At 50.1% G+C, this 14,974-nt stretch overlaps 1 protein-coding gene across 4 annotated transcripts in view; it reads left to right on the top strand.

Moving 5' to 3' along the window:
* Positions 1-239: 239 nt before the first annotated feature.
* ZNF423 (zinc finger protein 423) overlaps positions 240-14,974 on the top strand; it is a 367,959-nt gene continuing 353,224 nt past the window's right edge. For 3 of the 4 annotated variants that reach the window (XM_063655023.1, XM_063655021.1, XM_063655022.1), the window contains exon 1: positions 246-617. Coding sequence is in view for 3 of the 4 variants with exons in the window: in XM_063655021.1 (XP_063511091.1) it covers positions 578-617 (40 nt within the window). In the remaining variant the exon portion in view is untranslated. Of the gene's footprint in view, positions 618-14,974 lie in introns of all 4 variants that reach the window. The other variant, XM_054454364.2, reaches the window with a different exon arrangement.

The raw sequence follows: 14,974 nt of genomic DNA, 5'->3' as shown, positions 1-14,974 counted from the left end.
GACTCCAGCCCCGTTCCCCCTCCTCAGATGGGTTCATTGTGAGCTCCGCACCGGGCTGCGTGGCCGGACGCCTGCAAACTTTGCACAAAAATCCGGCAAGGGGCGGAGGAGGAGGAGAAGGAGGAGGAGGGTGAGGGTGGCGGTAGGGTGGGGGAGGGAAGGAGGGGGCCGCAGGGGCCGGGGGCCGGCGGGGGGTTGGGAGGAGGAGGGGGGCGGCTTTTTTTTTTTTTTTTTTTTTGCATAACTCGGCTCGGCCGAGTGGCCTCCGGACTCCCCGCGCCGCTGGGACCGCCGCTTGGATCGGGAGCCCCCGGCTGCCGCATTGCAACAGGCAGGGCCCCGGCGCGCCCCCCGGGCCTCCCCCCGCCTTCGAGCGGCCTCGGCCGGCCCGGGCCGCCCCCCTAAGGGAGGCCGCCCCAGACCTGCGGTCCGCTCCCCACAGCCGCCAACCGGGCTGCAAAAAAAAAAGTTTCCAAGAGACAGGCGGAGGAGAAGGGGGAGAAGGGCTGCCCGGAGCGGCGGGGGGCGGCGGGGGGAGCCGGCTGCGGAGGGCGACGGAGCGCCCGGAGCCCCGGACATGTCCAGGCGGAAGCAGGCGAAGCCGCGCTCGGTGAAAGGTGAGCGAGCGAGGCCCGGCGGAGGCGCGAGAGAGCAAGCGAGCGAGGAGGGAGGGAGGGAGCGAGGGAGGAGGGACCGGCGAGCGGGCGGGCAGCCGGGGACCCGCGCGAGTGAGCCGAGAGGAGGAGGAGGAGGTGGCAGAGGAGGCGGAGGCGGAGGCGGAGGCGGAGGAGGGGGAGGAGGAAGCCGGGAGCAGGAGGCGGAGGCGGCTTGCGGCGGCGGCGGGGGTACGCCGCGGACACCCTCCCCGCCCGGACCCGGCGCCGTCGCCCGCGGGAGACGCAGGCCTGGGGGCGCCGCTAAGGGGCCCTTGCCGCTCCCTCCGTGCGGGGCCCGGGCCCGTGTGGCCAATCAAGGGGTGCGGGCCCGACTTGGCGGGGATTGCGAATCTCGGCGGCGGCGGGCGGGCGACAAGAGGAAGGAAGAGGAGGCGAGGACGGGCGCCCCGCAGGCCGACAGCTCCGAGGTCGCCCTCGCTGGCCCCCGGCCTCGCTGGCTCTCTCTGGCCCCTGCCTGGTCGCCCGAGGACGCGGGGAGCGGCGGGCGCTGTCGGCGAGCCCCCCGGGCGCCGCGCCTTCGCCCCGGCCGCCAGGCGCCCCCTCCTGCCCCTGCCCAGGCCTTCTCCCGGCCCGGGCCCCTGCACTTCCTGCCTCCTCCACCGAGGCCCACCGGGCAGGGAGCCTCCGCCAGGAGTTCATTGTATGCACGGCGCCGGCGGGACGCGGGTCCTCAGGGGAGCTCAGTGGCCGCTGTGCGCGTCCCTCCGCGGAGGACGCCCCGGATCTGACCCCGGGCACCGGCACCCTCGACACCCAGGCCGGCTTTCTGTGCCGGCTCCCTGGGATGCGCGCGTTTGTGGGGAGCTGCAGATATATAGATACACACACCCATCCCTTCGTCTCCACGCTTTGCTTTCTATTTCCACCGAGGGCCCCCAGCTCGAGGGGACCCCTGGAGAGTAGAGGCCCTGGGGAAAGGCCGCGCGCCGGCAGCGGAGCCCCTCCCCTGGCTTCCTCTCCCCGCGGCTGGCCTTTCCAGGCCTTGCCTGCTGCTTTGTCCCGATTCTAGCCCCTCGGTTGGGTGCCCGGGCGCCCGGCTGTGAGATGGGAGATGATCGAGGAGGTGGGGGAACGATGAGAGCGGCTAAGTCTGCGGAGCCAAAAGCCCCCAGGCCCTTGTCTTCTCCCAGCTCCCCTGATGACCTCTGGCCTGAGCCCAGTTCTGCTCTGAAAAGTTCATTTCCTGGAGGCCTGCGCGGGAAGGCGCTGGGGCCCCGCTCCCTTCCTGCCAGCCTTGCGCCTGGCTGGAATGGCTGGAACTGAATCTGGCAAGGAGGATCTTGAGATACCCGTCAGTTCTGTCCTCCTGAAGTCCCCGGAGGGACTGCCCCCGGCCCAGCAGAGATCCTCCCCGTCATATTAGAAGGAGACCGACTGAGTCCAAACGGAGCGCCCGGCCCGTTCCTACTCCTCCTTTTCCCTGAGAGAAGTTGGTCTTGTTCGCCTCACCCTGGTTGGTCTCCCAATCCGGGACAGCCTGGCCTGCTCCACAGAACTGGGGGTTCAGAGGGTGTTCTGATTGGGGGACAGGGAAACCAGAAGAGAGAATCCAAGAAGAGGACGGGAAAGAAGGGTGGATGTTTCTCTTTTGCTTATGGAAAGGCTGTACGGCTTGAAATAAAACTGGATTTCTTTTCTCTTTCCCTGGCTCACTGCTCACTCTTTCAGGAGCCACTTAAGAGGCGACCCAGAAGAAAATGTGGAATTGGAATTTCTGGTTGGAAAAAGTTTTATTTAACTCAGGCAGTTGATTTTGAGTTAAACCTAAGTATAGAAGCCGATTTTTCCGTCAAGATGCAAAGCTTGCTTACCTAGACTTCCAATCCACTTTTTCAAACCTCCTTATGTTAGACGGCGAGACCCAGAAAGCAAAGGGAGAGCAGTTTGCAGTGAACAGATAGGTGGGTGTTTCAGAGTTGCTTGAACCGAGTTCTAAAACCACTCTGTGGATCTCTGAGAAAGACTCAAGAATTGGTCTTCAGCCTTTCATGAAATGAGCCTTGCAATGATTTTTAGTGAGTGCCTCTCTCAAATGTATATGTGTGTATGTGTAGCAGACAGTTCAAGCAGGTTGATAGGAGAAAGGCAGCAAGGTGAACAGGAGACCAGTGGAGGCATTTCGAGACTCGGTGTTGTAAATATCAGCCACACAGAGCCTTTCTGTCCGCGGAGTCGGAGACCCCTGATTCTTCCCATAGCTTTTTGCATTTTCCAAAAGCTGCTACAACCCTTGTCTCTCACCATTTTACCTTTTATTCAGTTTACTGGGGTGAAGAGGGTGGAGATGTGGCCACTTATCAAGGGAGGAATTAAGAGAGAAGATAATTTGGATAGATAAGAGTTCCAGCAGGTGAGGGATTTATTGCTTTTCAAGAACTGCTCCCCCCCCACCCCTTCTCTTAAGCAATATTCAAAAGTGTGTGCTTGAGTGTGGACAGCTCCACACCAAGTGTTTGAAACGACAAGGTCTTCACCTTTAAAGATGCTTGAAAGTGCTTCTTAAGGAACAGTGGTGTCTTTTACATTTTATTTTATTTTATTTTGCCTCCACTGCTGTGTGTCAGGGCTGATGTAGAGGCTTTGTGGACTTCCCCATCCCCGAACATTCTGCTGTGAAAGTCGCTTGACTGTAATTTGTAATTGATCTCGGAAATGTGAAAGCCCATAACAGGAAGGAAAGACAGAAATATAACAATTTCGAATGGATGCTCAGAAAGTGTGATTTGAAAGCACAGGCATTGCTTCTTTGAAAATAAAACTGGCCTCTGGGGGCTGGGGTGGTCTCACTTCCCACTCATGGACACAACCTCCCTTCTGGAGCGGGGTCACTTGTCCCCACAGTGTGTTTGTCCTTCTTTGGAAAACCCAGCTTACAGGGAGGACATCTAGTAAACAGGGAAGGGGGTCGGGGCAGTAGGGCAGGGGGGAGAATAGCCTCATTGGTTTTCAAAAGCCTTGTAATTTTATTAAAAAAAAAAAACCCTAAAGCCAGGAGTGTTATAAAAGTCACATTTTTCTGACCGATTTTCCCTCCCTACACCTTTCTCCCCTTTTTTGTTTCCTGGTGGTGTGGTGTGGTGTGGTGGTTGCAGTGATTTGTTCTCTTTGATAATTTTGGCCTCCTTTTCCCGGGCTGTTCTCATCATGCTCACTGATGTTATTTCGGCTGATGATATCAGGTGGTTTGGTTAACGATTACCACTGCAGTTCTCTCTGTCACTCAACATTAAGGAGGCCTGTCCCCTTTCACCCCATGGCTTTCTTAATCCATGCAACAGCCTCTTCATTTATAGAGAAAATTGATACATCTTTTCCCTTGCCTTAGCTTAAAACTTTTGAATAATTTTAATACTGTCAATTTTCTCTGTCTAGCAACTGCCTGTTAATTACAGTTCTTAATATTAATTAGCACTCAGGCTATGTCCATGCACCCGCCCACCCCAGCATCCCAAAGTACCCCCAGTGACTTCGCGGCACTCCCTTCCCCTTCTTTGTCTTCCTCTTCTGCCAGCGTGTAGCTCCTCAAAGTCCATCTTATAAATTTGGTGGTCTAGGGACTTGGGAACACTGCGTGTGTTTCCATGGAAATAATTGAGATGTAATAAATAGAGGCGTTCTGAGGTTACAGGTTTCTTGATTCAGCTGAGACCACATACAGGTATAAATTGTCGAGATTTGTTTGGCTAAATGTACATGATCTTGTAGGAAGGGCAAAACAAATCCTTTATAGGGTCTTTAGCTTTCTATGTGGAGTGGGGTAGCTAACATTTAATCCTAATATTTAATCCCCCCTCCTCAATGAAGTTATCGATTCCCAGCTTTGGAAGGGCCTGTTTCATTCTAAAAAACATCCTTTATGTCTAGTAATTGCTGTTTAGATTCTTACACCTGTTTCCTTGCAAAAACTTAATAAGCAATAAAATAAGATAACTATGTGCCTCTGGCAGGGGAATCCTGCTAAACGGTTAACCATGAAGTGCCTAGCGTGCATTCATAATGAAAGGTGCAAAATGCTGGTGACTTTACAGTCATAAAGTAATTCAGAAGAACCAGCCAGCCCTGGCAATGTTGTGGCATGCTACAGTGTGTTAACAGAGGAGGAGGAGGGGGAACCAGGACGGCAGGAAACTGGAGCACTTGAGTACAGCGTTCCTAGCTGGAGACGAAAGGCTGGGGATCTGGTTCAATCTAATAGAAAGTTGCAATAATTGCTATATCGGTAGCCAACTCTTAAGCTAGTGGCTGTGGAATTCTTCCCCTGATGTAGGATTTAATAGTCTGGCAATTAGATGCATTGATTTCTCTTAACTGTTCATTTGGATGTGTAAACGAAAGGAACCTACCACTGAGGCTGATGATGCAGACATGCTGCCTGGCTCTTTGAAAAAGGCTGATTTAGGTGGTGGTGGTGGGAGTATATGCTTTTTCAAGGCAGTGTTAGGACCAGTTCTCTCTTCTTTCAAAATTTCTATCCATTCTGTAGTGAAGTGAACGGCACCTGTTCAAATTCTGTTTAAAAATAAAACAACGGTATCCCATTATAGCTGAAAAGTAAAAACATCCTTTTCTGCCACAGATGCTGAGAGTGCTTTCCCTGTCTTTGAGTGACTGGACTTTGTGGCAGATGGTCTGTAGGGTACCAAAGGGGCAAGTCACAGAGCCCTTTGGCTCTGAGTTCCTGACAGCCCTCCTGCAGAGAGAGTTCTTGCTCCCACTCCTCCTCAACAATGGTCTGAGACTTGTGACCACCTAGACCAGTGGCTCTGTCAAGCCTGGACTGGATGTAGGGACATGGCATCTTGGAAGGTGGGAAGGCTGTAAGATGTCAGTGGCTTGGAAAGTGTCTAGGAAATGACCCCTTTGAAACATGAGGCTCTCTAACTTCCTGCTTCTGGACTCGCAGTTTTCTGTAAGTGTCAACAACTTCTGACATGCAGGCATCTGAAACTGTCTCGAAAGTAAGCAGGCAGAGGATGGCTGGATTTCCTGATGGCCCCATCGTTTTTGCCAAGGTGGTGGGTGGGTTTAGTTCACTCTTTGTTTGACATAGGTTAGGATGGACTTGCCTTTCCTGGCCACTGGCTGAATTAAAGCTCAACCTTGTCCATGGTACGCTGGTGTTTGCAAAGAGTATTATCTTCATGTCTTGAAAACATTTGCAGAAGATACCAGGGTTCCTTTGTATCTGTGAGTCTAGGTTGATTACAGTAGAATACCTTGAAAACTGTTAGCGGGGTCCCCATTATTTGGGTAGCCAGGAAAACCCCGATACACTGTGGTTGGAGAAATTTGACAATTTCTGCAAATTCCCATCAGCTTGCAAGGGCATCTTGTGCATGGACACGTTAGTGGGTAATCAGAGAAGTTTCCCACCCAAAATGGATGAATTGAGCCTGGATTGGTTACATCCCGCTTGAAGTTTTTGGGGCTGCCTGTCAGCTCCCTCAGCCTACTGTGGGAGAGGCAGGGTGAAGTGAGTGAGGAAATGCTGATGGAAACTTTTGATTCATAGCTTACCTGCCAGGATCGGTGGCAGCCAACGATTGGGGTTGTACACTCAGTAAATATACTTTACTGCTTTCAAGGAGCGCCAATTAGCTGATTGCTCCATGTGGCTGTCTTTAAGGAGAATGCTGTTTTACCTATCTTCTTGCACAAAGGTTTGATTTTTAATGTCTTGTGAAAAGGATTCTCTTTGTCTTGATTGATGTCAGGAATAAAAGCATGATGGTAATATCCCTTTGAAAGCTATTGTATTGTCAGCCCTGGCTGACAGCGGGACGGCCTCCCAGCGTTATAGATTGGTGCTGTGAAAACACTGACATTTTCTTTGTTACGTTGCTGTTGTTCTACTTGCAAAGTCAATTACACAATGTCAGAGCTCAGTTACCAAGTTGACTTTGGAAGTAACAATGTCTTTCATTCTCTTTTTAAAGATATAATTTCCCTTTGTTGTTGTGGTTGTTGTTTCATTTTCTTTCTTTCTTTTTTAACCTGCCTCCCTCTGTTTACCTCCCCCTCCCTCTTGCCTCACCCCCCTCAAGAGTCTGAACATCCTAGCTAGGCAAACACACTCTGGTTTCAATTGTGACAAGTCAAATTCAAAGGCGACCACATCATTATCTCTGAATTCTTCAACTCATTCACATTTCAGTGGCTTCTTATTGATATAGTGACTAAAGCAGCCAAGATACATAAAAACCCATCAAATGAGATTACAGTGTTGATAATCTCTTATCAAGTGGGTTGTTCTCTGGATTTGGGGCCATTGAGGTTGGCAAATTCAGAGTTTTCTTTCTTTCTTTTTTTTCTGGAGACTACAACCTGGGCTGAACCAGGTTCTGGGTCGATGGGACCCCGGCAAACAGTTTTTTCTTACAGAAGATTTATAGGCATTTGTATCTCAGAGGCTGGAGCCATTGAGTTCTGGATTTGGGATCCTGAATGACGTCATGTAGAAGGGTAGAAGGGGTCTCATAAGAAAACCATGTCATCTGTCCTTCTCTCATTGCAGATGGCAAACTGCAATCCTATCAGGTGATCCCAGTGTGCCCAGTAAGGACTCAGGAGTGATTTGCATTCCCATCTAAGTGTGCAAAATCTTGCTACTGAACAGGAGGAGAAAACCTTGAAAAATATTCAAAGCTGAATATGGTTAAGGTGGATATTTTTTGGATGCCTGCCCCCTATCTTCTGTCCCTCCCTGCCTTCCCCAGAAAGAGGAAACTCTAATTCCTTAGTTCTCTAAACCTGGTCATCCAAGAAGCAGTGACCTTCGAGCTGCGGGTTGTTGGAGCATCCTCCTGCCTGATACACTGCGGTGCGAGGCGCTGCCCTGCTGCCACTGCCTCCAGATGACAGGGATCCATCAGGAAACTCCGTCCGAGACACTAATTGTGGGCCCCCGAAGTTATTATTATGAACCACCAGACAAGAGCCTGTATTCTCCAGCAATTTGTCAGGACTAATTTTGTTTTTCTCCAATAATTGAAAATTAATGTCTTGAAGTGAAAGCAGATGTTCATGTCATCTTCTGAATTGGGATATAAAATGGGGCTCTGTGGATGTGCTAATTTAACAGCAATTTCCCTCTCCCAGATAATGGGGGTGCTGGGGCTGACGTCACCTTCGGAGCAGGGACCAGGGGCCGGGAGAGAGAGAGGCCTGGGTTATGCTCGTGCTTCTCGAGGGTTCATTTTGGAGGGAGAACCCACACAGAAAAAGATTAGCTTGTGCCATGAAACTTGGAGAACTCACTGTTTTGAATATTCATTTGCAGAAGAAGTATTTATTGAGGTAATTCAAGCATTATGCTGGGGAGCCTTCGTTTGGGGAGAGGGTGGCTTCCTACAGATGAGTGGATCCCCAGCTGTCATGCCTATCACCATCACCTACAATAAAGCTGGTTAAATTGCATATTCCTGGGCCCAGGTCCTGCAGATGCTCACCTGGCTGGTCTGAGGAGGGGCTTAGATCTCTTCATCCCCCAACTCCTGCTTTTAAACAATTTTGATAAAATATACCTAACTTAAAATTTACCATCTTAACCATTTTTTTTTTCCTTTTTTTACAGACAGGATCTTGCTCTGTCCCCCAGCCTGGAGTGCAGTGACGTGATCATAGTTCACTGCAGCCTTGAACTCCTGGGCTCAAGCAATCCTCTCACCTCAGTCTCCCGAGTAGCTAGGACTACAGGCTAATTTCTTAATTTTATTATTTGTAGAGATGGGGCTATGTTGCCCAGGCTGGTCTCGAATGCCAGGCCTCAGGGAATCCTCCTGCCTCGACCTCCCAAAGTGCTGGGATTACAGGCATGAGGCACATTGCATGGCCCATCTTAACCATTTTTCAGAGGCATTAAGTACATACACATTGTTGTTGGGCTGTCACCACCATGAATTTTTCATTTATAGTTGGCACCCAAGTGATGGTAGATTAGGGATCTGCAGCCCACCACCCCAGAGGAGGTCATCCAGGCCAGCCTCCCATTTCCAGGGTAAGCATGAGAAACAGAGGCTTAAAAGATGAGACCATTCTCTTGGTGGGGGGTGGGGGGGTATGTTCTTTGCCTTGTTCTAGTGTAAGAGGTGAGATTGGATTGTCCAAGGCTGGGGCAGGGCATAAGACTAGGGTTCCGTCAGGGCTGGTGGGGCTGGGGGAAAGGGCAGGTGGGGTGCTACTAAGGACTTGCTGAGTGATCTGATGACCATTATTAGGATTAGAACATTTGTTTTGTCTCCTTGTGGGGACAGCATTCTTTTGAGACTGTGCCTGGTGGGTTGTGAGCTTGCCCAGTGGCCCTGGCAGATCCCTTGTGGCCCCTACGCCTGCCTGCCAGGACTCAGCTCCCTCGGCCTACCCAGTCCTGCACACTTAGGCTGGTTTGTCTATGACAAGGAGAGAGAGGAATGGCTGTTTTGTCCACTTGATTGCTTTGCTTTCTAGACCATCTTGGGCCCACAGGTCTAGGCTTTGCAAACTCTTCGCTGCCTTCCTCCTTGGAGGTGCTTGGAAACTTTTTCTTCCCCTGTTTTCTCTGTAATTGAAATTTGCCCTTTCGTTACCTGGGCATGAATTATTTTTTGCAGTGTTGTCATTCCCTATCCTGCTGTGAGGTATATCTCTTCTGTTGATCCTAATTAAATAAAACATACTGTTCACCTAACTCCTGTTGCACTGAATTTTACCTGCCTGAAGGCAGAGTGATGACCATCTGGGCTTAGTTAGGGAGCTGGGCATGGCCGGAGAGGGCAGCTGGGGTGGTATGACTGCACATTCAGGCTGGAAGACTGGGCAGGGGGACCTCCTTGGCCTGGAGCCTGCAGAACCTTGGAGCCACCAGCAACATACAGCATATTTTTGGTTACTGAACAAGAGATGTGTCTTTGTCCCTCGCCCCCTGTGGCTGCAGTTTTGAACTTGGAGAGAGGAGACACAATCATCAGCTCCTGAGGGTCCCCAGGGAGAGGGGGAGGGAGGAGAAACAGGTGCCCCGAAGTGGGGAGATGGAAAGAGGAGGCAGACTTCTGTCTCTGGGGTGGAGGCCACAGAGAGTGCTGGGGTCTCTGGGGAGCAGCAAGCAGTGCGTGGGTTCTCAGTGCCCAGGACAGCCCCTGTGGATGCCCTGTGCCCCTTAGGGAGACACTGGCCAGCCAGGGGCCAGACACACATGTTGGGAAGATTCACTGTTTTTGCCTTTGAACCTCTCTGAATCCTGAAAAACACAGGTTGAAAAGGAACTTTGGAGGTCACTTTATTTACCCTTCTTTGGGTGTGTTTCTGGCAAACTTGGTTTCATCCAGCCTGGACTACACACTTTCACTCGCAGGGCGCTCACTACCTCTGTGGCATATCTGTGCCTTTTTTTTTTTTTTTTTTTTTTGAGACAGAGTCTTGCTCTGTCAGCCAGGCTGGAGTGCAGTGGAACGATCTTGGCTCACTGCAGCCCCCACCTCCCAGGCTCAAGCAATTCCTGCCTCAGCCTCCCGAGTAGCTGGGATTACAGGCGTGTGCCACCACGCCTGGCTAATTTTTGTGTTTTTAGTAGAGACGGAGTTTCACCATGTTGGCCAGGCTGGTCTCGAGCTCTTAACCTCAGGTAATCTGCCTGCCTCGGCCTCATCTGTGGCTTTTTAGCTTGAATTTCACACATGAAGCTGCAGTCTCCTCTCTGTGTTGGTCCTGGTTCCACCTCCTGGGGCCACAGTGAATAGCTCAAATCCCCAGTCCCTCCAGCAGCCCCATGTCCTGCCTTTCTCAGGGGAAGGGTCTCATGTATGGGATGCCAGCAGCCTGCTGGGCTTCCAGGGCCCCATGCTCATTCAGAAATGGCCTTGGCTGGGTGCAGTGGTGGCTTATGCCTGTAATCCCAACACTTTGAGAAACCGAGGCAGGTGAATCTCTTGAGTTCAGGAGTTCGAGACCAGCTTGGGCAACATGGTGAAACCCCTCTCTACAAAAAATAAAAAAAAAAATTAGGAGGGTGTGGTGGCAGAAGCCTGTAGTCCCAGCTACTTAGGAGGCTAAGGTGGGAGAATCACCTGAGCCTGGAAGGTTGAGGCTGTGGTGAGCCGTGATCGTGCCACTGTGTTCCAGCCTGGGTGACAGAGTGAGACCCTTTCTCAAAACAAAACAAAACAAAACAAAACAAAACAAAAATGTGAGCCGCGGTGGCTCAGAACTGTTGTCCTGGTGCATAAGGAGGCGAGGCTACGTATTTGAGGTCAACCTGGGCAACATTAAAAAAAAAAACCTCTCATCCATTAAAAAAAAAAATTGCTGGGTGCAGTGGCTCACACCTGTAATCCCAGCATTTTGGGAGGCCGAGGCAGGCAGATCACCTGAGATCAGGAGTTTGAGACCAGCCTGGCCCACATGGTGAAACCCTGTCTCTACTAAAAATAAAAAAAATTAGCCAGGCATGGTGGCATGCGCCTGTAATCTCAGCTACGCAGGAGGCTGAGGCAGGAGAATCGCTGGAACCCACTGCACTCCAGCCTGGGTGACAGAGCAAGACTCCGTCTTAAAACAAAACCAACCAAACAAAAAAACCCCAAAAACACAAACAAACAAAAAAATCTGGCCTCAACCTTCTGGGTCATTATGTCTAAAAGATTTGTTTTTTTTTTTTTTTTTTTTTTTTTTTTTTTGAGATGGAGTTTCACTCTTGATGCCCAGGCTTGAGTGCAATGGCGCGAACTCTGCTCACTGCAACCTCCGCCTCCTGGGTTCAAATGATTCTCCTGCCTCGGCCTCACGAGTAGATGGGATTACAGGCATGCGCCACCACACGTGGCTAATTTTGTATTTTTAGTAGAGACAGGGTTTCTCCATTTGGCCAGGCTGGACTTGATCTCCCGACCTCAGGTGATACACCCTTCTTGGCCTCCCAGAGAGGTGGGATTACAGGCGTGAGCCACAGGGCCTCGGCAATATTCCTTAAATGAATGAATGAGTGTGTGAATTGTTGAGGGAATAAATATGAATGGGGAATGAATATGAATGGGTGAACAAGTGAACAAATGAATGAGTGACTAGTGAGTAAATGACTCAATGATGAGTAAATGGATTCATAAGTGAATGAGTGGATAAGCGAGTGCGTGAACTGAGAGGGAGCACAGGCCTTTGCAGGGCTTGAGTTCACTGTGAGAGTCAGTCTTTGCCCCTCCCGCTGCCCCAGCCTCTGTTCCTGATGAGGAGGTGGGAGCTGCAGGACACCGGGCTGGGAGAGGCTGATGCCCGTTCTTCTTCATACTCAGGGTACATTGTGCTGTGAGATCACAGCTGCTGTTTATCGAGGGCTTTATGTCATGGATTGTGTTAGGCTTGTAAAACATTTCTCTTAAAATGATAAAAGCAATGTGAGATTTTTGTACTAACTTAATTTTAATTATTTATTTTCTTAAAGTTTGGATCTTGCTCTGCTACCCAGGCTGGAGTACATTGATGTTATCATAGCTCACTGCCACCTCAAACTCCTGGGCTCAAGCTATCCTCCTTTCTTAGCCTCCTGAGTTGCTGGGACTATAGGTGCGAGTCACCATGCCCGCCTCTTTTTTTTTTTTTTTTTTAACAGATGGAGTTCTCCATGTGTTGTTCAGCCTGGTCTCAAATGATTCTCCCACCTCGCGCTCTCAGAATGTTGAGATTACAGGCATAAGCCTCTGCGCCTGGACTTAATTTTAAATAAAACAGAATATTCAACTCAATAACCTTGCCATCCTGCCTGTGACCCTCATCCTGCTACATCATTGCCATGGCTCAGAATAGACACATTTGACCAGCTCGATCCTGGCCAGGGATCAGCCACCATTAAGTGGCCTTGGGACCCTCTTCATCTTTGAAGGCGGGGTGGTCTGCCCTAGGAACAGCACTAGGAGTGAGGGGTGGGGCCAGCTAAGTGGGTGGGAGGGGGAAAATGGGATGTGTTGGCAGGGAACCTGCCAATCACTCAGAATAGAAAAGAAAGACCCCATTCTCCCTGAAGGTCTGAGTCAAGATTCCTTCATTTCTGTCCTTGTGGAGGGGAGGGGGTTGGAGGAAACACACTCTGACTTTGGGCAAGACAGTTCCTTCTATGGGCCTCAGTTTCCTAGTTTTCTGTTTTCCTAGTTTCTCAGTTTTCTATGAAATAGGATAGAACTAGTAGGGTTAGCTACATGAGTTAAGTTTCCAATCTTGGTTAGTTGCACATCAGTATCATCCTAGGCACTTAAAAAATAACATTACCTGGGCTCCACCATAGATGAAATAATCCAGAATCTCTGAGGATGGGGGTAATTGGAATGTGCAGCCAGGGTTAGGAACCATTAGTCTAGGAGATAGCACCTAGAGTATATATATGTGTTCCATGTTAATAGCCATAAGGAGGTCTACAAAATCATTGCACCAGACTTTATTTACAGTCTTCCATTGGTCAACATTTAGTTGCTTCCAGTTTTTTGCTGTTTTAAACGATGATGCAGGGAGTATCCTCATTTATAAACCTTTGTGTTCTTGTTTGAGTGTTTCTTTGGCTGGATTACTAGAAGTGAAATTGTTGGGTCAAAGGGTATTCACTCGAAAAATTTGATAAATATTTCCAAATTGCCTTCCACAAAGTCTGTACCAATTTACCCTTCAATAATAGGGCATGAATGCATGTTTCTCCTAATCCTTGCCCATATGTGATGATGTTTTGTTTTTTCTTTTTCCTTTTTTTTTTTTTTTTTTGAGATGGAGTCTCGCTCTGTCACCAGGCTGGAGTGCAATGGCGTGATCTTGCCTCACTGCAACCTCCGCCTCCCGGGTTCAAGCGATTCTCCTGCCTCAGCCTCCCGAGGAGCTGGGACTAAGGCACATGCCAGTACGCCCGGCTAATTTTTTATTTTTATTTTTAGTAGAGATAGGGTTTCACCATGTTGGCCAGGATGGTCTCGATCTCTTGACCTCGTGATCCACCTGCCTCGGCCTCCCAAAGTGCTGGAATTACAGGCGTGAGCTACTGCGCCCCGCCTTTTTCTCTTTCCTTTTTCTTTTTGGCAATCTGGCAGGCAAAAAACGGCACATTGTTTAAATTTGCACTTCCCTAATTATTAGTGAATTGCCTTTTTTTCCCCCTCAAGATATGAGGCTTTGCTGTGTTACCTAGGCTGGTCTCAAACTCTTGGGCTCAAGTGATCTTTCCACCTTGGTCTCCTAAAATGTTGGGATTATAGGTGCAAGCCACCACACCTGGCCTCTTATGTTTATGGGCCGGCCTGCCTGCCTTTCTTCCTTCCTTCCTTCCTTCCTTCCTTCCTGTCTCTCTCTCTTTCCTTCTCTTCCCTTCCCTTCTCTTCTCTTCTCTTCTCTTCTCTTCTCTTCTCTTCTCTTCTCTTCCCTCTTCTCTTCTCTTCTCTTCTCTTCTCTTCTCTTCTCTTCTCTTCTCTTCTCTTCTCCTCTTCTCTTCTCTTCCTCTGTCGCACAGGCTGGAGTGCAGTGCCATGATCTCGGTTCACTGTGACCTCTGCCTCCCAGCTTCAAGTGATTCTCCTGCCTCAGCCTCCCGAGTAGCTGGGATTACAGGCGCCTGCCCCCATGCCTGGCTAATTTATGTATTTTTAGTAGAGACAGGGTTTTGCTATGTTGGCCAGGCTGGTCTCGAACTACTGACCTCAGGTGATCCGCCCACCTGGGCCTCCCAAAGTGCTGGGATTGCAGGCGTGAGCCACAGCACCTGGCCATTTTTCTTTCTTCTTCTGAAGGGTCACTGCACTATAGAGCTTGGGGATATGGGCATTTCTTTCCCTTGGTGAGTCCTTTGGTCGTCTGCCCTCCTTCCCTCCCTTTCACATCCATCCTTCCATGTAAATCCTGAGCATCTGACTCAGGTGAGGCTCAGCCTAGGCTCCAAGGAAGATGCAGAGAGAATGCAGAGGAGGCCATGTCCTCGGGAAGCCTGGAGGCCAGAGAGGGGAGTAGACCCTAACCACTGGACCAGACAAGGCAGCCTAGGACAGAAGTGTGGGCTGAGGGCTGTGGGAGGGGTGAGAGAGTTGGGGGGGATTCCCTTTGGTAGGGGAATCAGGTAAAGCCTGGAAGAGGGGGTAGCATTTTTTATTTGGTCCCTGAGGGATGGAATCACAACACTAAGAGCAGCTAGCCTCTAATGGGCACCCCTTGTATATAGGCACTGGGCTATGCACGTTATGGGCAGTAGCTCATGGAATCCTGACACTTGATTTTGACTGCTGAGGTGGGGACCTTAGGCTTTCTTTTTTACCAGCAGTCCTGGAGCTTGGAGAACCCTCAGCTGAAGTTCCTTTTCATATAGGTGA

Source organism: Pongo pygmaeus, chromosome 18, assembly GCF_028885625.2.
Source record: "Pongo pygmaeus isolate AG05252 chromosome 18, NHGRI_mPonPyg2-v2.0_pri, whole genome shotgun sequence".
In the NCBI taxonomy this organism is placed as follows: Eukaryota; Metazoa; Chordata; class Mammalia; order Primates; family Hominidae; genus Pongo; species Pongo pygmaeus.
The sequence above is the reverse complement of the archived record's forward strand: the minus strand, read 5'-3'. Positions and strand labels throughout refer to the sequence as shown.